The sequence below is a fragment of the Protopterus annectens genome, chromosome 3.part1 (genome assembly GCF_019279795.1).
Source record: "Protopterus annectens isolate FY-2018-M chromosome 3.part1, PAN1.0, whole genome shotgun sequence".
NCBI classification, from domain to species: Eukaryota; Metazoa; Chordata; order Ceratodontiformes; family Protopteridae; genus Protopterus; species Protopterus annectens.
In genome coordinates, this window is record NC_056732.1 from 1,406,631,573 (window position 1) to 1,406,656,452 (window position 24,880).

Here is a 24,880-nt window from a genome sequence, read left to right on the forward strand (position 1 = left end):
AAATGGGCTTCCCCTCTGCCCCTGGGGCAAAGCTGACAAGGAGTTGGTCTGTTTTCCTGAAGGATTTTGTACAGTCCAGATAGTATCTGAGCTGTCTGTGCACAAGTGAGTGCAGAATTCTTTCCCCCTTGTTTTGAGGGTTAGGAAAGAAGGTGGGTAGATGTATGGCCTAGTAGAGTGTTACATTAGATACCACCTTGGACATAAAAGAGGGATTAGTCCTCAGGGAGTCCCTGTCTACATGAAAGAAGATGAAGGGCTCAATGGCCATCAGTGCCTGAAAATGTGAAACCCTTCTGGCTGAGGTGATAGCTAGGAGAAAAGCAGTCTTCCAGGAGAGGTATCTTATTTCTGCTGCAGCAGCAGGTTCGAAGGGTGGTAAAGTTAGTTTTAACCAAAACATAATTCAGGTCCCAGGCTGGACTGTGTGACCTTTTGGGAGGTCTGATATTAGAAGGCCCTCTGAGGAATTGTTTAACCAAAAGATGGGAGAACAAGGGCTGTTCTGTATCAAAATGAGCTGAAATGGCTGAGGCATGGATTTAAATAGAGGAGAAGGAGAGGCCACTATTAAGTAGCTCCGCTAAGTAGTCCAGGATAAGAGGGATGGAAGGTAGTGAGGTATTGCCCCCTCTGGAATGGCCCCAGAAGTAGAATCTTTTCCATTTTCCTGCGTAAGATTTTCTGGTGCTGGGCCATCTGGCCTCTGTGACAATATACAGGACCTGTTTGACAGGGGTCCCTTGTCTGCCTTTGGAGTATTTGCCATGCTGATAGTTTGAGAGTCTGCAAGTCTGAATGCAGCATCCCCCCCCCCCCCCCCCGAGTTAAGAGGTCCAAGATCAGGGGAAGCTGGCTGGGAGGTTGTAAGGTCAAGCTGCTCAGTAAGGGGTACCAATGTTGTCTGGGCCAATCTGGAGCAATGAGGATGGCCTTTTGCCTCTCCTCCTTTAATTTGACCAGTACCTTGGGGATAAGAGGAAGAGGAGGGAATGAGCACACAAAGAGTGTTTCAGGGGGAGGTCAAGGCATCCACCTTCCACGTTAGGTGGTGATACGCCCTGTTGCAGAATCTTTTCCGCTGCTGGTTGGGATGCAAAGCAGAGAGATCCAGCTCTGGAGACCCCCCCCCACTCCTGGGTGATTTGTAAAAGTATTTTTCTGTATAGTTGCCATTCGTGGGGGTCCAGGAAGTAGCGGTCTGCCAGGGTGTGGTTGATCCCTGGAGGGTACTGAGCTATCAGGTGTAGTTCCATGGAAAAAGCTGCCAACCCGAGATTCATGGCTAGCCTTCACAGAGGGTAAGATAGGGTTCCTCCCTGTTAGTTGATGTACCACATTACTGTGGTGTTGTCTGTTTTGATAGAGACCCCCCCCTGGCTTGAGATGAGGTTTGAAGGATGTCAGAGCCTTTTGTACTGCAATCATTTCCTTCTGGTAGATGCTGGGCATCCCAAAGACCTTGGGTGCACCTGCCTTCTAGGTGAGCACCCCAAGCTATGTCTGAGGGGTCAATGGTAATGATCTGCCCAGTTGTGCAGAGGTTAAAGGAAAGGCCCTTGTTCTGGGCAGGGACCCTTGCCCATCAAAGAAACTCGGCCCCTATACAGGAGATCAGAGGTTGAGAGGTCTCTGGAGGTAGAGAGTGCTGACTCCAAAGGTTCTTTAGTTACCACTGAAGTTTTCTCATGTGAGGCCTGGCCACAGGAATTAGAAGGATGCAAGATGCCATGTACCTCAAAGCTTACAGGGGACTTCCTCTCCATGAGGCGACTTCTGGAAGCCAGATGGGTGAAATAGAGCTGCAGGAATCTCTGCTTTTCTGGGGATAGGAAGGCCATTTTGGCTGCTGTGTGCAGCAGTGCTCCCAAGAAAATGATCTTCCTGGAGGGTGTTTTGTCCTGATTTCTTCTAGTTGATGGTGTACCTTGAGGGGGTTACAAGGGTTTTGACAAATAGAGGGTCTTTGTGGAGCTATTCTTTGCCATCTGTCTGAATGAGGCAGTCCTCCAGATAAAGGTAAATTTGTATGTTTTTCTGTCCGCCTAAGGCTATGGCTGGGGCTAAAGCATCTTGTAGAGGTAGGGTAACTAACCATGCATTTTTGGCCAGCCTAGGCAGCAGCTGCTGCAAGGTTAGCATTATAAATTTGGTGGCTGCCAGGAAGGTGTTCAGAATGGGTAGATCCAGGGAGGGGCGCCAAGTGCCCTCTATCCTAGGAGCAAGGAATAGTGTGGAATAAGAGCCTTTGCCTGATTGATCTGAGGGGACCGGTTCTACTGTCCCTAGGGATAAGTGAACCTGGACATGTTTCAGTGCCTCTGCCCAGTGATATTGAGGTAAGGGTATCCTCTTGGAATTGGGAGTTAGAAGGAGAATTTGTATCCCTGAAAAATGATCTTTAAGACCCAATGATTCTTGGTTGTGGAAAGCCTTAAGCAGAGGGAGAGCCTTCCTCCTAGTAGTTGGGGAGTGAAGAGTGCAGAAGGGGGCGAGGGAGTCATTGAGGGATTTTTCCCTAGAGAGATGGCTTAGAACTCCCTGCCTTTGGAGAGGAAGTGGTCCACCGTTTGGGTCCTCTGCTGACCTTGGGATAGGAGTCTGGGTGGTCTGTCCCTGCAGGGTTTACCTTGCCACTGTTTGCTAGGTGCAAGAAAGAACCAGTGTTTTGAGGGAAAATTCCTGCTGAATCTAGTAGGTTGTACCTGAAAGGAATCTTTTACTGTTTCCATAGATTTTGCTTTGTCTTCCATCTTTTTAAGCATCTCCTTTGCTTTTACTCCAAACAAGCAGTCCTTATCCAAAGGTGTATCAAGTAATTTAGATTTGACATGATCAGGGAGAAATTGTTCTTTCAACCATGCATGTCTCCTAATGACAGATCCCAACACTGCTGCCCTGCTTGTGGCTTCTAGGGCATCATATCCACAGTCTAAAGAGTGTTTAGCCACTTGACAAATAGAGTGCAGTAAATCTGCTAACTCTTTCGAATTGGCATAGTCAGGGAAAGGTAGAAATATTTTGTTTTAATAGTTCCAAAGTGTGTTATTGAAATTTTAACACGTGGAACTGACAGTTGAGTTCTCTGATAGCTAAGGCTGCAGAGGTGCATACTTTTTTACCCCATCTGTCCAGAGCTCTGGAATCCTTGTCAGAAGGAATAGGGTTTTTTTTAGAACTAGCCTTAGCTCCTTTAGGTCTCTGTTATGATCTCCAGGTCTGCAACCGGATTTCTGTACAGGTATTTGTGAGAATCTGGTACTCTGTAACATCGGTCAGGTTTTCTGGGAGCAGGTGAGAGGGCACCAGGAGTTAAGCTGGATTCATGAAAGACATCATCAACCACCTCTAAGATAGGAGGGATGGCCAAGGGTCTGTGCTGGGGCAGCTCTAGAAACTCTCTTAGTCTTTTCTTAGACTGAGAGAAGTCCTGGGATTCCCAGTGGAAATGCTCCCTGAGGATGTGAAGGGCTTCCCCAAAGGATCTTCTGGTGGGGAGGCAAAATGAATGGATTCCTCTGCATCTGAATCGTCAAGCAGTCACAGGTAGTTGTTCCTCTTCAAAAACTAAATAATCAGACTCCTCAGAATCCTGTTCTGTCAGTATTTCAGGAGAAAGGTCGTGGCCTGACTACCCCTGATAAGGGTGATAAGATACTTCGCCATTTTAAGCATTTGAGCTTGGGGTGGTAGAGGAGTCAAATGGTGGCTAGAGGTAGTTTTCCTAGGAGTGGCCTTGCTTCTAGGCCTAAGAGTATTCATCAGTCTGAGAGAAATGGTAATCGGAGGAAAAGACGTCAGTTTCTGTCTAGATTCAGTAGTGCGAAAGACCTCTTCAGAATCTGGTGCCCGCGTCGCAGCTCCAGACCCAACCAAGGCAGAGACAACCAATGGCTCGGAAGACGAAGATGACTTCTGCGCCATACCGGACTCCAAAACAGTCTCAGTAGAGGTCTGCGAAGACACTGAATCAGGCATCAGGGGTTGCGAAGGCGCCTCAGTGAATTCTGGAGAACTGACTACCTGCTTAGCGGTAGAGTCATCTGAAGGCTTAGCCTTATGTGGTCTGTATCTTTATCCTTACGTTTTTTAGGAATGTCTATGGATTGCTAGCTGACGGACAGCATTTTGGCTACAATAAGAGCTCTATGACAAATGGTTCTGGCGTTAAAGAGTGCACAGATCCGGCAACGGGGGACGTCGTGGTCTTGGCCTAAACAAGTGATGCAGTATGAATGGAAATTTTGGTGTGGTATTTGCTTTCCACAGGCGAGACAATTAACTTTTTCGGACACCGGTTAGTGCAAGAAAAAAGGATTCTCAACGGGGTACTTTGCTTTAGACGTTTTCAGCTATAATTCAAACTCTGGTAGTGACAAACTGGCACATTTGTGAACTGCTTCTGCTACGGGCTCCACAGCAAGAAAGATTGGTGTAATGGCATCAGCTGCCTTCCTTTACAGCACTGACGACCTGACATCAGATAGCAAACGACCGCAGCAGACACAGAAAAACACTGACTCTGGTATTTGGGCCGGCTGAGGGCTACCACAGCAGGGATAACCCCCACAGGTGATGACTGCAACAGTAAAACACGAAGAACATCATGCTTAGTCTTTTGTCGCTTTATCTTTGGTGTGATGTCCAGATGAACGAAGCAGGTAGGCTTAAGCCCCTGATGTATTTCAATCAATTTTCTGGGGATCGCTTCTTGAACGAAAATCTGAGGGATGCCTTCCGAGCCTCTGACACAATTATCTGTGGGTCCCCCTTCTCCGTTGCAATAGCAGTCTCTTCAATGTGCGGGCCTCTGATGCCATACCTTCTACTTCTGAGAAACAGTTGGATGTACCAAGGATTTGTAACCTCTGCAGGTACATCGGAATCAGACTATCTCAGGCCTAGACCTAGGCCCTTTGATTTTTCTTTGGAATGGAAGATGCGCAGGGTGTGGAGGGATCCACTATCTTAGACTGGACCAAACACTTCAAATCAGTGCGCCTCTAAGAACATGTTCAACGATGACAAATGGGAGTGCAATGACTTGGGTACAAAGGAGTGTCAGATGGAACAAGATTTGTAGTCAAGTACTGCGTCTCAGCAGAAAAGACACAGTATGGAGATCTTTGTAGGGTGTCTGCCTACTGCCCTCACACCTACCCCTCCTAGCTGACATTAACAAAATCAACCTTTCTATAAACAGCCTACATTCAGAGCGGGAAGAACCTTTGCCCTCTATCTATTGCTGCTTCCAGGGGCTATGTTCTGGTAATGGGAGCCTTAGAACAGAATTTCCTCACAGAGTGAGGTATCAACACTAACTGGGACATTTGACAATGAAGGAAGGGACCCTATCTGCAAAAGGAAATTCACCCCGGGGATCACGTCAGTCGCCCTGCTAGACAGGGGTCCGGGGAAGTAAATAGTGTGGGAAGAAATAGACAGGGAATTGTTATGGCTAGGCTTGTATAGGCCCTAGGGCTGATAGCCTAGTACCAACCTATGAACCTAATAGTGACCTTGGTGCAGAGGCTCAGCACCAAGGATCACTAGGTTCCAGGTCCTCAGCACTGGTCACAGAGCAGATACCATATATACTGCTCTCAAGGTTACCCACTTTAGCATTCAAGCCTTTAGCACCAAAGCCTCACTTGGCACTGACATCACTGAGTCAGCATCAACCTTATAAGCCTCAACATAAATTGGCATCACTGGTGCCAAATATCCTACTCTGATAAAGATAAAACCTGTTCTGTTGCTGAAACTCCAGGAGTATGCCATCCATTTCAGTAATACCCCAGGGCACCCATTAAAAGGATGCTTTGGCCCTTTCATCCTTATCCTAGAGAGGCAGATGGATGGAAAGCAGTCCTTGGCCCACGATGTGCTAATGAGATACCTTTCCCATATATTCAGATAAGTCTCCTAGGAGTGCAGCGAGAAACTGCAAATGTAAAACGCAGCATCTGGACTCATTGACAATGCCCCCCCCTCCTACTTGTACAAAGGGGTGGCTTCCCCCCAGTCCTCCCTTGACAATCACAAGTTTGGGGAAATACTATGTCTGATGTGACAGTGGTGGTCATGGCCAGTCGACTTGGCTTCCTTTGAAGAAGAGCTCATATAACAATCTTTCCATTACATTCAGCCTACTGCATGGGAGGTCCCATCTGCTAACAAAACAGTGGCATTGGTAGTAGACAGGAAGTGGTGGGAAACAGATGTATTGGAACTTCTGTCAGAGTCTGGCTGGATAAGATCCTCGGGTTCCAACACTACAGGAAGGTTTGGACTAAAGCTCCTTTTACTAACTTTGTGGTAGTGCAGTCCTAAAGGAAGAGCACTCAGACGACAGACCTATGATCCAGCCTTTAGACAAAGACTCCCAGGGCCAAGAATCAAGTTGGAAAGCACATCTGCACTTCAGACACCCTATCCATTTGGGTTTTGAATTATCTGCCTCATCTCACATGAAATGTTTCAGCATAATCTACCTGAATGTACAATAGATAAATTTGGTCTCACCATAATTTCAAAAGGAAGTTACAATGAAAGGTGGTGACAATGGCCAATACATCAAAATCTTCCATTAGAATTATTTACAATACAAATCAAGGAGCAGTAAGGACAGCTGGAACAGGCAAAGGGTTATGTCATGCCAGTCTCAAACACTATATCTTTTAGGGTAACTTTAATGTATCCTTTGCTAACACCCCATATGATGAGTCCTCCTTGTTTTGACCTCAAGTGAAAGACAAGCTGCAGAAGAGTGAGGAGGAGTAGGGCAAAACAATCACTGTTGTTGGCATTTAGTTCTCCATCCTATTTTTTCCAGAAAAGTTAAACAGTAACCAAACATCAATCAGACAGAAATTCCCATGGGTGTAAAGGTTTCTAAAATGGATGCGGCTCCAGAGGCAGAGATATCAACAAAATGAGGGGATTCCATAACACACTGCCTGTATGTCAGTCAGTCAGACACTGCCTGAGGTCATGCCCAAACTTACTACCCTGGAGGCAGCCGGGGGTTGATCAACCTATATCTTCAGATGTGGCAAACCATCATGCAGAACAGATGGAGAAGGCCGATTTTACCTAGAAGCTATAAGATTCCCTTCTTTGCTCCTATAAGACCACTTTCTCTTCCCTTCTTCGCTCCTATAAGACCACTTTCTCTTCCCCTTCCTAACCATCTGAAGGTTGCAGTCAAAGTCCAGGTTTGAAACCTCTTATATAAAGGAGACACAGCCAAGAGGCTCCACCAGGTCAGAAATGGCCCAGAATTTATCTGAGGTTATTCTGGATACCAAAACAGAAAATGGACCTCAGGGCCATCTTAGAACCAAGTGGCCTAAACAAATATATAGATAGATATTGAAAAGTCCAACACTCCAAAAAGAATGGGAATCAACACTGCAAGAAGGAAGAGTAAGATTAAAAGTTCCGTAGACTGAAAGTTAAAGCCAACAGCAGATGTCAAAGCCTAACAAAGAAGAAATCTAAAATGGAAGTGGTAAGGAAATTAAAAAGATGTTGCACAAAATTTAAAATAAAAATTATTCAAAAGAAAGGAAGACGATAACATAATAAAACACTGAAAAAAATCTCACATTTCAATTTCCTGCCAAAAATAATGTTATGCTGACTGTAATTTTCACATATCAGAAACTATCCCTATATATCACCATCACCACCACCACCGTCACCATCACCATCACCGTGTGGTATGTCCAAAAAGCATTTAGTCTGTTTTACCTCCACATCCTCAGAGGACTGCCTCATTAGAGGTGCAGAAGACAGGGCACGATAGTCTCTTATATGTGACGGTGTTGTTGGTGAAGTTACTGGCGTAGTATCATTTCCAACTGCAACGGACTCCATTTCTGCTGAATTACTGGGCACAGAGAACAGTGTTTGGAAACCCTTTGCTGTTTGTACTGACATAACAGCACATCCAAGGTCATCCTGCCAACAACATCACAGTATAAGCGGCTTATGCTCATATCAAACATCAATATTAACTCACAATACCTACTTTGCAAACTCTGAATAAGCCTGACTTAAAATAAATGTACACTCACACAGATGCGCACACAAAATTTCTACCTAACAAAATCAAAAACCTCTGTATTATACAAAATACTGCACTGCAATTTTTTTTTTCCTTTTAAAAGTTTACCCCCTACATGTCATACACACATAGACAATTCTGTGCAAATTCTCAGGTTGTTTTTCACCCTGTGCCTGCCTATTGGCTACCCCATTTCGCATAACATTCATTCTTCAGGGTAACAGTCAATTACAATAGATCACCACCAAGGCAACAATCAGGGTTGTCTACTTTGTATCTATTCCCAGAGCTCCTGAATCACTAGTGAGTCCAAGATTACTCTTTTATAGATGTGACTTTATCCTTCTAGAGTCAGCTAATTATATTTTATTTATTGGGCTCTCAACAGGACCTTGTCTGATGGCTTCACTATTGGAACCCAATTGCCCCACTAGTTCCATGGGGACACAAGCTGGGCATTTCCAGGCTAGCAGGCAACCTTAGAGACTAATCTTTCCTGTCTAGGATCCCTAATAAACTCTGTTCCCGGGCAACATCAGGTGACAGGTTGGACTACCTTACAGGTCCTGTGGGGCAGCTTACCCTCTCCACCTGAGAGTACTCTCTCCCCATGTAGCACCTCTGCCGAGTTACTCTACTGCTACCTCTTTAACAGAAGTGAGCCTCTGCATAGCAACACCCCCCACTGCTTAAAAGTGCAAATGCACGAAGACTGTACAGGATTGGAAGGCTAGGAGTCCACTGAATGCAACACCCAGTGCTCTCTCTAGGGGTAACCTGTGTGGTGTGCCAGAACTGTCAACCTCCCCCCCACTGACAGTTCACTCCCATCCTCTCTAGCCAGCACCTACAGGCACCTGATCCACTAACTCAAGCAGAGTTACCTGTGCTGCAGTCATGGCTTCATACCTCTAACCACAGAGCTAGCAGGAATTGGATCATTTTTTGCATGTTTTACTACAGCAAGATGCAGATAAGCACATAAGCATTTTGGTAGTTGCTTTGCCCTTTTTCCTTTACAAATACACCCTAACAAATGTTATGTCTAAAACACTGTGCATGTTTTACTGTGAAAAATACTGATAAAAACAGCAGAATAAATGTATAATACCATTAATTCCTGTTAGCTTAGAAGCACAAAGCATTATAAACACACCTGAAATTCATACTTAAAGCAATAATTCCCTGCATACAAAATTGAGTATTTTTCATGTTTGCAACGCTACACATTTTAAGAGTGTTTTGCAAATACCTCTGTATCAACAAAATTAACTTTCTTCTATTTAGATTTCTGGGCTACAAAGTATATGCACCATACAGTCACTCATCTAAAAGGCTACTGCACCATTTTATTTTACTAAAGGATCTTTCAAAACTCATTCAACAGGTGTCTACGTTTTTCTAAATAGGCAACAAGCAGTGAGCAATCAGTTTTTTGAAGCTCTTCTTTGGCCAAACTTCTCACAACTCCCTAAATTAATACATGAGGGAATGCAATACTGAGAGCAGACATGCTTATCTTCCTTTAAAACAGCTAGAAGGGAAGGCCTGAAAAGGGAGTAAAGGAAATGTTAAATAACACCATCTTAACTCCGGTAGGGTGTGGGGTGGAAGACCTAAGCTAGATCGGCTGGCTGTGATGCTCTTGAACATATCGAGCTAGATTAACTAGTATGTCACAAGCTGATGTCCCTGATGGTACCTCAAGTTTATAAATCATATTTTTTTAGTTCATAGGTTCGTTTGTACTAAGCTAGCTGCCCTTGCGAGCCATTTTAAGCTTAGCCAATTTTCCCTTGTGAGACTCAAACCCTGCACCTTGTGTTTGTAAGGCAAACACCTTAACCATTAGGCCACCCTGCCAAAAGAGACTTATCATAGGATCATAGATTAATAGTAGGCTAACTGACCTCATGGGCTATTTTAAGCCTAGCCAATTACCCCATGTGAGAATCAAACCCAGCACCATGTGTTGCTAAGGCAAGCACCTTAACCATCACACCAACTTCCCACTTACTAATTAAGTAAGAAAAGCATGTGGCAACAGACCATGTAGCTTTGCTCTACTAAAGCTAGTTCTGGCAAGGACTGATTGACCAATCTGTAAAGTCTGGTAAACGTGCAATGGTTACAGTGTGTTAATCTAGCATACACATCCTTGCCAGATACCAATTAATATAAGTGCTTCTCCTCTTGTACACACAAAAGTCTAATTGTACCAGGAAAATGTTTACCCTTCAACTGGTAACAGTTAAAGCTAGTTTATTACTAGCCTGTTACCATCTTCCTTGGGGAAAAAAGGGACAAAAAAGCGGTTTAGGCACAATGGCACTCCCAAGAGTCCCTAGATGGAACCAAGCCTTTAAGTGAGGTTCTTGCTAAAAGACGTCTGACCACACTCCCCACAGGCTGAATGTGCATCTTCCACTCACATCCCTCCCCAGTTGGCTCATCCAGTGCTTGAAAAGTTAGTTGAATCCAGATTACCTGGAACACACACAATGACAAAACATCTGTGCTGCAAAGTTAATACTTCTAAAACTTTCTGACACACCAGACCAAGCAATACACAACTTTTCAACAGTCATGCATAATTAAACCTTGAAATGTAAATGACTAACAAAAGTATGACAAAGAAAAACAGTGAAAATTAAAACTTGCTGCAACACTATTGAAGAATTCTTCTGTCTCGGTACCTTTGCTATATATGGTGACACTGGTATTGCTGCAGTAAGGGGAATTCTGTAAGACACTGCAGTCCTACAATTATTACACATTATACCATGACCCCCCCATTAATATTCCAAAACGTGCACGTTGATTGGCCAGCGTGCACGTTGTAAATCGACTTATACTAATGGAAAAAGGTCCGGTCGCCCGGACTTTTTCCATTAGTATAAGTCTCTTTTAAAACACTGTCTCGCTATGTTAAAAAAGTTTAACATAGCGACACAGGTTTAAAAAAAGCAACGGAGATCTCCGTTGCTTTTTTTAAAGCTGTCTCGCTATGTTAAACTCCTTTAACATAGCGACACAGTGTGTAAAAAGCAACGGAGATCTTGCTTTCTCCGTTGCTTTTTAAACCTGTCTCGCTATGTTAAATGGGTTTAACATAGCGCGACAGCTTTAAAATAAGCAACGGAGATCTCCGTTGCTTATTTTAAAGCTGTCTCGCCATGTTAAACCCATTTAACATAACGAGACACGTTTTTAAAAAAAAAGCAACGGAGAAAGCAAGATCTCCGTTGCTTTTTACTGTTTTGCTATGTTAAATGGGTTTAACATAGCGAGACAGCTTTAAAATAATCAACGGACATCTCCGTTGCTTATTTTAAAGCTGTCTCGCTATGTTAAACCCATTTAACATAGTGAAACAGTAAAAAGCAATGGAGATCTTGCTTTCTCCGTTGCTTTTGGCCACAGCTCTGATGTACTGCATAGGCATGCGCAGTACAACAGAACTGCCGCGGATACCAGACAGCTGCGGAAGGGCAGCAAAGAGGCATTATACAATGCCATTATTTAAGAAAAGTAATTATTTATTTTCTTAAATAATGTCATAGTATAAGAGCAATAACCCACGCCTGGGTGTGGGTAATGCAGGATTTACCCACGGTTGTCTTTGTTTGGTCCCTCGGGTGCACGCCAACCGTGGGTAAATCCCGCATTACTCACACCCAGGGGTGGGTTATTGCTATAATAAACCTCGGTCCAACTTTTGAGTTATCACTTCTGAAAATTGAACATTATCAAATTTATGCCTTGTAACCGTTTAGCAGTCATGTATTTAACCTCAAAGTTATGAGGTTGACGTAAATCAGAAAGCTTCAGTTATCTTGTCAGAAGCATGTTCCAAAGAAAGCACATTTGTTAAAATAAAATTGCCATAACAATAGATGGTCCATCTGTTGCAGTAGCCCAAGTTATTTGGGTCCTACTTCCACTGACCATCCAGTTTTTCAAAGCAAAAGGGCACCTTCGCCTCACTATCTGGAGCTCAAGGGAGCTCCATATAAAAAGGTCAGTTAGAGCACCAAAACTCTCAGAGATTTATTGCTAAGAAAAGGGAGGCAAGAACCCTGAAAGGAATAATACTAGGAAACATGCCAAAAGGTAAACTATATACACAAGGATATATACAGCCACATCCTGGCAATACCAAAAATTATGTCAAAAGAGGAGGGCTGCAAGGAGAGGCTGCTGCTGCAACAGTGATCTATTAGAACTATTATGTTAAGTTTATTTACAGAACTATACTTTGTTCAATATTAAACCACTGTTGCAGTACTGATGTTTCCCCGAGTAGTCAAAGCTGGAAAGTCTGCATCCCCCATATTGTCTCCAATAAAATTACTGCCCTGAAACCATTTGGCCAAAACGTTTGACTGGCTGAAGAGTTGAACTTATAACACTGTGTGAAAAAGCAGGTGGAAAAGTATCCCCACTCTTTATAACCCTTTGTGCCTGGTAACACAAGGGCTGAAGCAGAAGTACCTAACCTTTCAAAATATCCTATCATGTGGCTAGAGATCCTCAGTTAATTCTTGAATATCATGAGTCAAAAGTGCCTGCTATCCAAGGATAACCAGAATACTATGCACAAAAATCCTAGTAGCATAAGGATAAGTGAGAACCCAAGCCATTCTCTGCACAAACTCCTCCAGATCCAGTCTTGCTGAAACAATGACGGCAATACTTCTACCATGGAAACTTGTCAAAATGGATATCATACCCAACGCCAGAGATATCACAGGCATGAAACCTGAACCCACAGTAGACAAGCAGTTAAGACAATGGAACGAAAAAGTGGTCACACCACAGATATTTTTCTTAAGGGTACAGTATGCTAAAGACTGAGGACAGCTAGACTTGTCTAATGTGGCAGAAATAATGATACTTTATTATTCATTTTGCCTCTGAAACATAAGAAAAGTGGAATCTATCCCATAAAGATGATCACTTTATAAATAGACTGACTGGAATCAGTTTGTTTTCAGGATGCATAGATGGTGCCCCTTAAAATTATCTAAAAGTAACTAGTTATTAAAGACTCTACATCTCCTGATCTAAAAGGTAGTCATCTATATATCTCATCCAGAAAATCTCAGCAAAGGAGAAATTCACAACACAGTTACTAGAAAATGATGATTAATCATCCTGATAGTCATCTGAAAGCACCAAGACTACAGCTCTCTTCTCTGGGACGTTTAGAGCAGCACCTGTCTTACAGTAGACTTTTATTGTAGTTCTTGCTTTATGACAGGCTTTAGAAGCCGGAATCTTCTTTAAGGCAATCAGTGTGTGCCTTTAAAAAAAGTATGAACTGTGGACTGCATGCTCCTCTCCGATGTTCATAAGAAGAAATTCCACATCTTGAAATCCCAACTTGTCTGACAAATCATTTTGGAGAGAAAATGGTGTTCCACAAAGTTCCCTTGGCAGGGGATCCCTATTGTAATGTATACTGCAATGGTGAAATGGAAGGACATCAGCCTTTTCCATAACACTGACAAATCACTGTTTGAGCAACTGCAACCCCATGCAATATCCCTATACCTATTAGTTATCAGTAAATACTGTATAAAATACAGTATATTCCACTAACAGACATCATGAAGACACTTCTCTAGTGAGGCCAATGTAGGTTAAAACTGTGCTCAATGGGGGAAAAAAAAGCCTCAAGACCAAGAAGTTCTTTGGCTGCTTGCAGCAGTGTGGTCTTATGTAATAGCCCATTCAACATCCACCAGAAAACAGATTTTTTTTAAGTTTATAAAAGATAAAAGTGCAAGTGGGACTGAGTCTGTAGCTTGGCCTGCAACTGCAAGAGTCTTCAAAGAATTTTCAACTTTGAGTGGCAAGTATGCAAGTGTCACTCTTGGGGGCTGGTCTACAGAAGAAAATATCCCAAGGGGTAAAAGTCCCACTCCATGCCTGACAGATGGCAAACTTAACATCTTTTAGTAAGACACCTTCAGATTTTTTTCTCTCTTCCTTTCCAAAGAAGGGCCATATGACTGACTGACAGCATTCATTAAGGCTACTCTACTGCCCATGGTAAGTACAACTACAGAAACTATATTGTGATCACGTTCCCAAACGCAAGAGATTCCATAAAGATATAATTATGGGTTCTATTTCTGATAAATCACAGCACACAATTGTACAAAGATGATACATGGTCTATTCAAGTTGCTTGACTACTGGAAGTAATCCCCTTAACCAGTTGTCCCTCCCCCACTTTGTTTCATTCTCTGTTCTGATACCCTAGCCAGACTCAAGACTAATACAAGCCAGTGTCTCAAGGTAGTGAATCCAGGGAAGAAGTATAATCTCAAAGATGCAGTTTTCTTCATCTCTGGCAAGAACCATCCTTTTCCCAAGTAACACTTCAACTACCATCCTTACTCTTCAGATAAAATGCTCCCACCTGACCTGAACAATAAGATATGACCAAATCATGTCACCCGTTCTCCTCTGTTCTATGTACAAAGCCATCTGTCAGGTACTACTCATATCTCAAAAAACTTTCCTACTACCTTCACCTTTTTTTAGGTAGCATTGCACATGCTTTTCCAGCCTAAGTGTCCATATTCTGGATGGCTGCCAGATACAGGCACAGTACACAGATGAAGCCTTACCATAATACACTATATGCAATGGTTAGATGGTGGCATTAGCAGCTCTGGAACCATTTAAATGCTACAGAATACACATTTCTGCTAGCCTTCTCCTTCTCTCTGTTCTTACTGCCTAAACAGTGAAGGGTGATAGCAGTCCTACTTCTTCTGACAAAGGGATAAAACCCCTTCAAACATGTTTTCATCCCCTACCCAAAATGCATAACTTTGGCTACTTTTTATAAAATGAATGAAAACAGCAACAAATATCTCAAAGGAAACGTACCTCTGAAGGTGGTTTGATTTTAGCATTACTCCTTTGGATATACTGCTCCTACAAAACAAGGGAAAAACAAGATTAGAATCCACAAAATGACACACAAAAAGTTACAGATGAAGATCTAGAATAAGTATTTCCTTCAAAATAAAGTACGTCATTGTAGCAAAGAAAGTAACGGCCCAAAAGAAACAAAAGATATGTACTTACCATAACAACAGATCCGTGTTGTCTCGTTCAACCCATCAGTTATTGGCTCTGACTCGGATCAAAGACCAGCCACATCCAAAATACTTCAGCCTGCTGAACTCCACCTCCTCTACCTATAAATCATCACTCAACTAGGATCATAGGAGTCTACCTCAGACAGGACAACCTCAGATCAAGTTTGCCCCTCTCTGCCCAAGTGTACATCACTCAGTCCCCAAAAGGAAACACTACGGACCCAACAGAGGAGGAATATCAAACTCCCCGAGTCATTTGTTCCATGATCAAGAGATTCACCACAATGGCAGTGGCAGGAGGGAAGGTTGAACAAGAGGGAGAGAGACAACATGGATTTACCGCTATGGTAAGTATATAACTTTCATATCCAATGTTGTCTTTTCCATCTGGATTCAAACCTGTGGGGCAGAGTCCCAAGCTATGTAAAACCCTTGGGAGGTCTTACAAAAGGATATTGTACAAGATGGTGGAACCAAGAAAGGCTCTAGACCTCAAATGAATGCCCAATTTTGTAGTGGGACACAAGTGAGGACCCATCCAAGTAGCAGCTGCACAATCATCATCCAAAGTAGCTCTGGAGAAAAAAGCTACAGAAGTAGCCATAGCTCTAGTAGAATGACCTTTCGGTTTATGATGCAAGGGCTTTCTTTTCAAACTATACTCTAAAGAAATAGACTCAGCTAGCCACTTGGAAACAGTAAACACACACTGGAGCACACACCTGAACCTTTGAGAGACGAACAACTGTTTAGACTTTCGGAAAGATATGGATCTGTCCCAATAAAACATCAATTCTCTATGGGCATCAAGACAATGCAGTAAATATTCACCTTTGTTGGAAAATTCAGGAAAGAATACTGTCAAATGGATGGACTGATTCAAATTATTCTCTGTTGCCACCTTTCGGGGGAAAGGACACCCTGTTCTCTATAAAAAAACAAATAATGAGGTACTGAATTAAAGGGCCTACAGTTCTGAAAAACACTTGCCAGAAGTAACAACCACAAAGAATAGTTTTCTTGGACTACAACTTCAAGATGACCATAGCAAAAGGCTCAAATGGAGGTGCAGCAAGCACCCAAAACATGAAAGGCAAGTCCCCGCAAAACAGGATCCAGGACCAAAGGATTCAACAAAAAGGTACCCTCTACAACAGTCTCTGAAATTTTAAGAGCCACTGATGACACATTATCCCTAGTAATTTGAAAACTGGAAATAGCAGCCAAATGTACATTAACAGAAGAATAATCTGATCTTGAATTAAGTCCATGAAGAAGTCTAGAATTACCTCCAAAGGGGTTGAAAATGGATCTAAACTTTGAATTACCCCAATAAGTGAAACATTTCCACTTACTAACACATACCCTACACGTACATATTCTTTGATAAAAAAAAAAATATGTACCACTGTATCTGAAAGCTTGGGATTTCTGGTCATTAGAACTGGAAAAAAAACATGGGATCCGGGCCTGCTGGGTGAGAAATCAGATCCAGAATGGGATCCAGGATCGAAGGAAAGTACCTCTGAAGAGGCCAAAGAAAGGGGAAGCACACCTGATGGGGTCAAAAGGGAGAAATGAGTATTACAGTTGCTCTGCAATGGGCTGACTTCTGAAGAAACTTTATCAGTGGGGTTAGAAGATACATATACAGGAGTCTCGGGAGCCAAGCATACAGAAGTCTGTCCCTAGGTGACTCTCTCTCAGGGAAAAACTAAGGCATAATAGCTGCTGCACTTGGTGTTTGATGCGGATGCTAACAGGATGCAACATAGAATGCCTCAGCTTTGAAAAATCTTAGCTGCAACTCCTGGATTCAGGAGCCTCCTATAAGGAAAAAGAATGTTCCTACTCGGACTATCTGCCAAAATATTTGATTTGCCTGCAATGTGCACTGCAACCAGAACCTGTTGAGATAAAATCGCCCATTGCTAGATCCTCAAGGCCTCCCAACAAAGAGGATAATAATGGGTTCCACCCTGTTTGTTCAGACACCAAACAACAGACATATTGTTCATCTGAAATGAGATCACACCCTTGAGAAACTGTATCCAAGGCTGCTGTGCTTTCTTAAAAAAAAAAAAAAGAGAGACGTTTTCTCCCTTCTGGTTCTGAGAGAAGGTCTGTTGAGGGATAGCAAAACATTCAGATAGCGTCTTTCCATTCTTCTCCCTTCTGATCAAAGTGCTCTTAACCTTAGGCTGAAAAAGTGAAGAGCCATCAAAGGGGGCATTAACACAGGAAGCTTTGAAGTAATCCACAAAATTACACAACCTCATCCAAGCATGGTGGCGCATGGCAATGCCAGGGCCAGCAGCTCGAAACATGCCATTAGCCATGTTAGACAGCAGATGCATAGACACACTGGCAACAGACTGCAAGGTGGACAACTGAGTCTACACAGTCTTCTGAGACTCCAGAGTCTGCTGCATCTTAACTACCCTAGACACTTCTGACACAATGTCATACTGAAGTCTCGTCAAGTGAGTGAGACAGTTCAACACCCTTAGTGCAAACATGGCTGAGGTGCAGCAGCACTTCCCTAAATGGTCCAATTCAGAAGACTCCTTTATTCGGGGGATAAACTGACAAACTCTCTTCAAGATGTCCTTCTTAGTGGCCACTGCCACCAAAATTGCAACATCAAGAACCTTACTCCAGTGTTTCCAGTCTTTGGGAGGGGCAAGAATCTCATACGGTTTCTTTGGAATCAGTTCCACCATTCTGGGGTCCTTCTACATCCTCCTGGACACAAGGTCAGTAAGCCCATCTGGAGGAGGGACCACCCAGGATGTGGATAGGCCCACCTCCAATGCCTCCAAAAACAATGACCCCTCCAGAGATGGGGCTTTCACACCCCAAGCCCAGTTCTGGAGGAGTAGTTCCAAAAAAATCACCAAAGGAGACATAATCAGAGGTAGATTTAGGGGACCCTCTAATTCACTGAGGTCAGTATCCTCAGTGAGTGATTCTTCAGGAGAATCCAGGTGCTTCCTCTTGCCTAAAACCTCCAGCACTGGAGAATCCAGAGGGAAACAGAAGCAGCAGGAGACCACCCGGTGTGGGCTGTTCCTGACCAGAGTGATGTGTGTTCAGAAGCACAAACATCAAAGATAGAGGGATACCGCATGCAGCTGACCACTCCTCCTCCTCCTGATGGGAGAACATCCTCTCTACAATATGGGAGGCTAAAGCTGGCCAACCAGAGCTCCAGACCTAGGATCCCAGGTTAAGGTGTTTGCCTTACAAACACAATGTGCAGGGTTTGAATCTCACAAGGGATAATTGGGCTAGGCTTAAAACGGCTCGCAAGGACAGTTAGCTTAGTACTAACCTATGAACCTATCCACAGAACCAAAAGATATACCAGACTCCAGACCCTCTCCAACCTGCCCCGATGCCAAGATCAGAACCAAGCTAACAAGAGCAAAAGGGTTGACTCCAAAACTGAAATCAATGAACCAGACTCGGAAACCACCATCTCAAAGTGTCTGCTCCATGGTCCACTCAGCTCCAAAGATGATGAAGTCAAGGAAACCAAGGATGGAGGAGGAGAGATTAGCCAAAGGATCCAACCCTAGGGAAGGAAAGGCAACAGGTTCTGATTACCTTGAAACTGTAGGGTACAAGGGAAGAAAAGTACACTTGTGTACACTTACCATAAATGTAGATGTTCAAGTGTATTCACTGTTGCAGTCATCACATTTGGGTTATCCCTGCCAAGGTAGCCCTCGGCTGGCCTGAATGACAGAGACTTAGTATTTCTGCATCGGCTGCTGTCACTTGAGGACTGACGTCAGGTTGTCAGTGGTATAAAGGAAGGCATCCAACACCATTACATCAGTTTTTCTTTCCCTAACCTGTCAGGAGCCCCCAAAGTAGGAGGCCAGGCTCTAGTGGTAGAACCTCACCAGTGGAAAATAAATATCAATATGTCCTTTGTAAGGAAAGGAGAACTACAAAAAAAAAGGAAGAAAAAGAGAAAGGGGGATGGAGGGAGGGAAACCGGGACTGCAACAGTGAATACACTCGAACACCTACATTTATGGTAAGTGTACACAACTGTACTATGTTCTTTGTGTTTCACTGTTGCAGTCATCACATTTGGGAAGATTCCCAAAGCTGAGGAAATGGGTGCAGGCAGTCCAGAAGCTAGGGGCTGGCTAGCATGCCCTGCAAGACAGCAGAGGCAAACCCTGCCCTGGATTTGGAGAAGAGAGGCAGGTGGTAATGCTTGGTAAAAGTATGAACAGATGCCCAGGTGGCAGCCTCCAGGATGTCCTTGGTGGGGACTCCTCTAAGGAAAGCTGTAGAGGTGGTGGCTACTCTGGTGGAGTGTGTCCTGAACCCCTTGGTGGGAGGCTTGCCATGTTGCTTGCAGCAGAAATGGATGCAGTGTGCTCTCCATTTGGAAACGGTTTGCTTGGAGATGGCTATGCCTTCTGCTCCTAAAGCACAGCTAACCAGCAATTGATCAGACTTTTCTGAAGGGTTTAGTGCTGTCCAGATAGTATCTGAGCTGTCTGTGCACATCTAGAGAGTGCTGAATTCCTTTCCCCCTTGTTTTGGTGGTTAGGAAAAAAGGTGGGTAAAATGGATGGATTGGTTGAGAGCCACACTGGACACCACTTTGGGCATGAAGGATGGATTAGTTCTGAGGAATACCCTGTCTGCATGGAAGATGACGACGGGTTCCACAGCCATGAGTGCTTGCAGCTCTGAGACTCTTCTGGCTGAAGTGATAGCCAGGAGGAAGGCCATCTTCCAGGAGAGAAATTTTAGCTCTGCAGAAGAAGCTGGTTCAAAAGGGGGCAGGGTGAGCTTTTCCAAGACAAAGTTAAGGTACCAAGCTGGTGTTGGTGCCCTTCTGGGGGGCCTCAAGTTGCTAGCCCCTCTGAGGAACTGTTTAATCAGAGGGGCGGGTGAGATTTGGGGGCAGGGTAGGGGAGCGGGGTGAGCCCGCAGGGCGAATGGAGCGGGATGAGCCACAGAGGAGTTCACCCTAGGAAAACAGAGGAGCAGTAAGCAAAGGTAAGTAAAGCAGCAGAGGGTAAGGTGACACAATGCCTTGATAATATAATATGCAGAGAGGGTTGGCAGTGAAGAATATTAAAAGAAGGAAAGAATAGAGTGGGAATATTAGCTCTTCCAGAATATTAGAATCCAACAGCCTGTAAGTTACTTAAAATTGGAGTCAGAATGGTGGTCTAAAGGAAACTATTGCCCTCTAGTGGACAAAAGCTGTATAGCAGAGGCAATATATACTGAGAAAAGAGTGCAGGGCAGTAAGTATGCTATAGAGGATTGAAGAGGAAGAACAGTAAAAATACTTGTAGTCTAAGAAGGGAGAAGGGGTGACAGGTATGGGAGCAGATAGTAAAGGCTGCCGGCTGTCCTGGCTGGTGAAAGTAAACTTACAACCTAGGATATCTCACACTAATTGTCTTAAGACTTTGGTTTAAAGTACGTACTTTACTTATAATTAAATTCCCTTGGAGACTGTAGCAGAGGGGAGGAAAGGTTCATTTCCTTAGTTAGGGGAAACCGCAGTGTGTTAAGGAGAATAGTTGTTTTCAGCACGCAGGGCAAGTCCTCCTTAATACTGGGAAACCAGGTCGGGCAGTTTACTTATAATTAAATTCCCTTGGGGACTGTAGCAGAGGGGAGGAAAGGTTCAGTTCCTTAGTTAGGGGAAACCGCAGTGTGTTAAGGAGAATAGTTGTTTTCAGCACGCTGGGCAAGTCCTCCTTAATACTGGGAAACCAGGTTGGGCAGCTAAAAACCCTATTTACTCCACCGCCGGGACCAAACAGCACCCTAAGGCTAATTAGGAGAATAAAGAACCAATAGTTTTATGAATATTATTCATAGACACTGGCATCTATTAAGATCAGATGACACTTTAATTATATTGGTGATCGATGTTCCTATTCTTTTCGGAAGGGGCAGTCTTTGGGATCCTTATTTAGCCATTATAAAAGGGTTTATGACAAAGGTTTGAGTTTAACTAAACAAATGACAATGACTGGTCAACTGATATCAGGTTGTTATCCATGTGGCCACTGTATTTACTGTCCAAGAGTGTTAAAGTCAAACAGTTTCAAGTCCCATAACTCTCCACATGTATATAATGTCTTATTTTTTGCCAACTGTAATACTACTTGGGTTATTTATTTAGCCCAATGTAGCTGTCTGGCATTTTATGTGGGACAAATGTCCCGACCATTCAAAATACGGGTTGGGGAACATCTAAGTTGCATCAAAAACAAGAAAGGTTAGAGTTCTTTATATAAACATATGCTCAGACATCCGACGGGGTCCTCTAGTTTTATGGTCATTGACCATATTAGGTTTAGGAACAAAGAGGCTCATACACTACATGAAATGTTAACAAACAAAGAGAAAATGTGGATTATCAAATTGGGGGGCCTTTTTTTCTCCTGGGTTAAATGACCAATTTTGAAATAATTTCACAAAAAATTGTATATTTGTATTGATATAAAGTGCTCTTTGCCTTGCTTAATTAATTATGTTTGTAACATGATAATAATTGTTTATATTCATATCATTTATACTATTATTAATATGGTAGTATTTTTTATGTACACTAGAGGGCATCATTAGACAACTTATATAAGGGAGATATTAATGCTAGTTACATTTTTTTACCTTTTCAAGTTTGGTTGCTGAAGAAGGCTTTTGCCGAAACCGGTATAACCATACTGGTGAATTGTTAACCATTAGGTCATGGAATAAGTGTGTTTTGTAACAAGCCACAGGAGATGTTGGGTGCTGGCTCCTTTTTGTTTTGTTGGACTCCATTTTCCCTGAATGCACTTCCCTGCCAGATGAGCCCCCAAGCATAGTCTGATGTTAGGGTTTGGGCGGCAGGAGGTAGAGTGAATGGCAGTCCCTTGTTTTGGTGGCAGGCCTCTGCCCACCATAGGAAGTCTAGTTGCAGGCAAGGAATGATAGGAATCGTTTCCAGGTTGTGACAATGTTGACTCCATAAACTTTTTAAGTACCACTGAAGTTTCCTCATATGCAGTCTTGCATATGGAATTAAAAGAATGCAGGAGGCCATGAACCCCAAGGCTTGCAGAATTTGCCTTGCAGATAGCAGGGTTTTTGTGACCACCTGTTTGAAGTAAGTTACCAAATGAATTTGCTTTTTTGGCGTAAGGTAAGCCATCTGGGCAGTTGTATTCAAGCTTGCACCCAGGAATGTAATTTTTTGAGAGGGTATCAGTTGTGATTTCTTTTCGTTTATGGTGCACCCTAGACAAGTTAGAACCATTTTTACAAATGCCAGATGTTTTAGAAGAATGTCCGTTTTCTGCCTGAATTAGACAATCGTCCAGGTATGGATATATCTGAATTTTACTTTGCCTGCAAAATGCAATTACTGGAGCCAGACACTTTGTGAAGACCCTGGGCACAGTAGATAAGCCAAAAATATCTTCTGCAAGATTCCCGGATTGGGATATGCAGGTAAGCCTCTTTTAAGTCTAGAGTTACCAACTAGGCATCTTTGCTTAGCATAGGAAGTAACTGTTGAAGAGTCAGCATCTTGAATTTTGGAATGTCCAGAAATGTGTTTAGAGTAGATAAGTCCAGAATTGGACGCCATGATTTGCCTTTTCTGGGTACCAGGAAAAGTCTTGAATAGAAACCTTGGCCCTTTTCCTCTTCTGGTACTGGCTGAATAGCCCCCATATTCATGAGGGACAGTACTTGTTTCTGGGCCACTGCCCACTGATTTGGGGGCAGGTCTGGCCATCCGTTTGGGAATGGCAACGTGTGGAAATGAAATCTGTATCCCTGGGATACTATATTTAAAACCCATTTGTCCTGAGTTATTTATTATTTATTTATTTACTTATTCCAGTTTGATTATTGGGGAGGTCCACTGGGCTTGGGGTCCCATTTTCAGTGGAGGCCCGGGGAGAAAGGCTCCAGAGAACAAAGTTTATTAACATGAAAATTTCAAAGACAGTTTGCAATACAAAACAACAGGTTTCTTCAAAAAGAATAAGACAAACAATTTCACTTTTGTTCAGGAGAAAATAAAACAAGCATATAGCATAATAGCTAGATTTTATTATTTAATTAAGTTGCCAGTTTCTTGCATGAAGTGCCAGTTTTCCCCCCAAAGGGGTGGCTAAAAGGTAAGTGCTTGGTAAGTGTAAAGGGAAGTCATTGAGACTGCTTACCATAGGGAGGTGCCTTGTTGTTTCCAGATTTGGAGGAAGAGGCACACCATTGTTTTGTTCTAAAAGTCCCTTGTGACTGAAACCTGGAGCCTTTGGAATGTCTGGGTTTGATTTGAGTGGCTCTCGAAAGAACTGGAAAGGACCAGTTCTTAGTAGGCCAGTGCCTACTAAATCTTGGAGGTTGCATGTGTAAGAAATCTTTCACAGTTTGCATAGATTTAGCTATATCTTCATCTTCCATCTTTTTTAAAACTTCGTCAGCCTTATTACCAAAGGGACAGCCCTGTTGTAAAGGAGCATCCAACAATTTTGCTTTAACATGATCAGGCAGAGTTTGTTCTTTGAGCCAAGCATGCCTTCTTAGCACAGACCCAGTTACAGCAGCCCTGCAAGAGGCCTCCAAAGAATCAAAACCACATTGCAAAATATGTTTTCCAACTTGTCCAGCTGAATGCAATAAATCCTGTAAAACTTTATTTTCCACACAGTCAGAAATTAACATCATTACCAAATCAACAAGATAAACAATATATATTAGAATCTGCTTATAGAACTACGTCTTCCATTGTCTGGAGACTTTATACATGGAAATTTTTACATAGATCTTTTTATACACCTTTGATGATGAATAAAATAAATAATAAAGATAATCTATGTAAGAGATGTAATGTAGAAATTAATGCTGACTGGGCTCATATGCTTTATGACTGTATAAAATTGAAAGAATACTGGAAGTCAATTAATGAATTTTTGCAGGCTCTTTTTACAGATAATTTCATTATTTCTAAATCTCTTATATTATTCAACACACCTGTACCTCAAAGTGTTAAAAAGGTTAAGCTTCCCTTGTTATGGTCTATTCTAGCAGTGGCTAGGAAAATAATAACTAGAAATTGGATTTCAGATACACCTCCTTCGCTCAATGAATTTAAAAATGTTATGAATATAGTGTGCCATATGGAAATAAACACAATTAGGACTAGAACAAATAGAAAAACATCTTATTTTATTGTATGGGATAATTTACAAAATTTGTTAAAAAATTTTTAATTTCAATAGCATGGTATTTTAGTTTAATTAATTGATCTGATTGTAGTGGATGTCTTTGTAAATACTTTAGTTGTTTTGTTGAATATTATAATAATACCTATTTTTAATTACTTGTATAAAATTGTTATGATATTTCTCTTATATGTTAAAACAATAAACCTGTTTTGAAAAAAAAAAGAAATTAACATCATTTTCTGTTTAAGCAGACCCATGATATGCTGTTGATATTTAAGCATATGAAAATGACAGTTTAAAGCAGATTGCCAAGGTTGCAGAAGTGTACACCTTCTTACTCCATCTATCCAGCGCCCTGGAATCTCTATCAGAAGGGGTAGGAATTTTAGCAGTAGAGGCCTTAATGCCCTTGGGACCCTGAGAAATGGTTTCAGGATCTGCAATAGGATTTTTGAAAAGGAATTTGTGGG

At 42.6% G+C, this 24,880-nt stretch overlaps 1 protein-coding gene across 15 annotated transcripts in view; it reads right to left on the minus strand.

Moving 5' to 3' along the window:
- The window catches only part of SCRIB (scribble planar cell polarity protein), a 2,800,411-nt gene that overhangs the window by 704,391 nt on the left and 2,071,140 nt on the right, over nt 1–24,880 (minus strand). For 13 of the 15 annotated variants that reach the window (XM_044067477.1, XM_044067487.1, XM_044067486.1 and 10 more), the window contains 2 exons: nt 14,978–15,025; nt 7,756–7,965 (listed from right to left, as the gene is read on the minus strand). In XM_044067477.1, the coding sequence (XP_043923412.1) occupies nt 7,756–7,965; nt 14,978–15,025 (258 nt within the window). The remainder of the gene's footprint in view (nt 1–7,755; nt 7,966–14,977; nt 15,026–24,880) is intronic. The other 2 variants (XM_044067483.1, XM_044067481.1) reach the window with 1 other exon arrangement.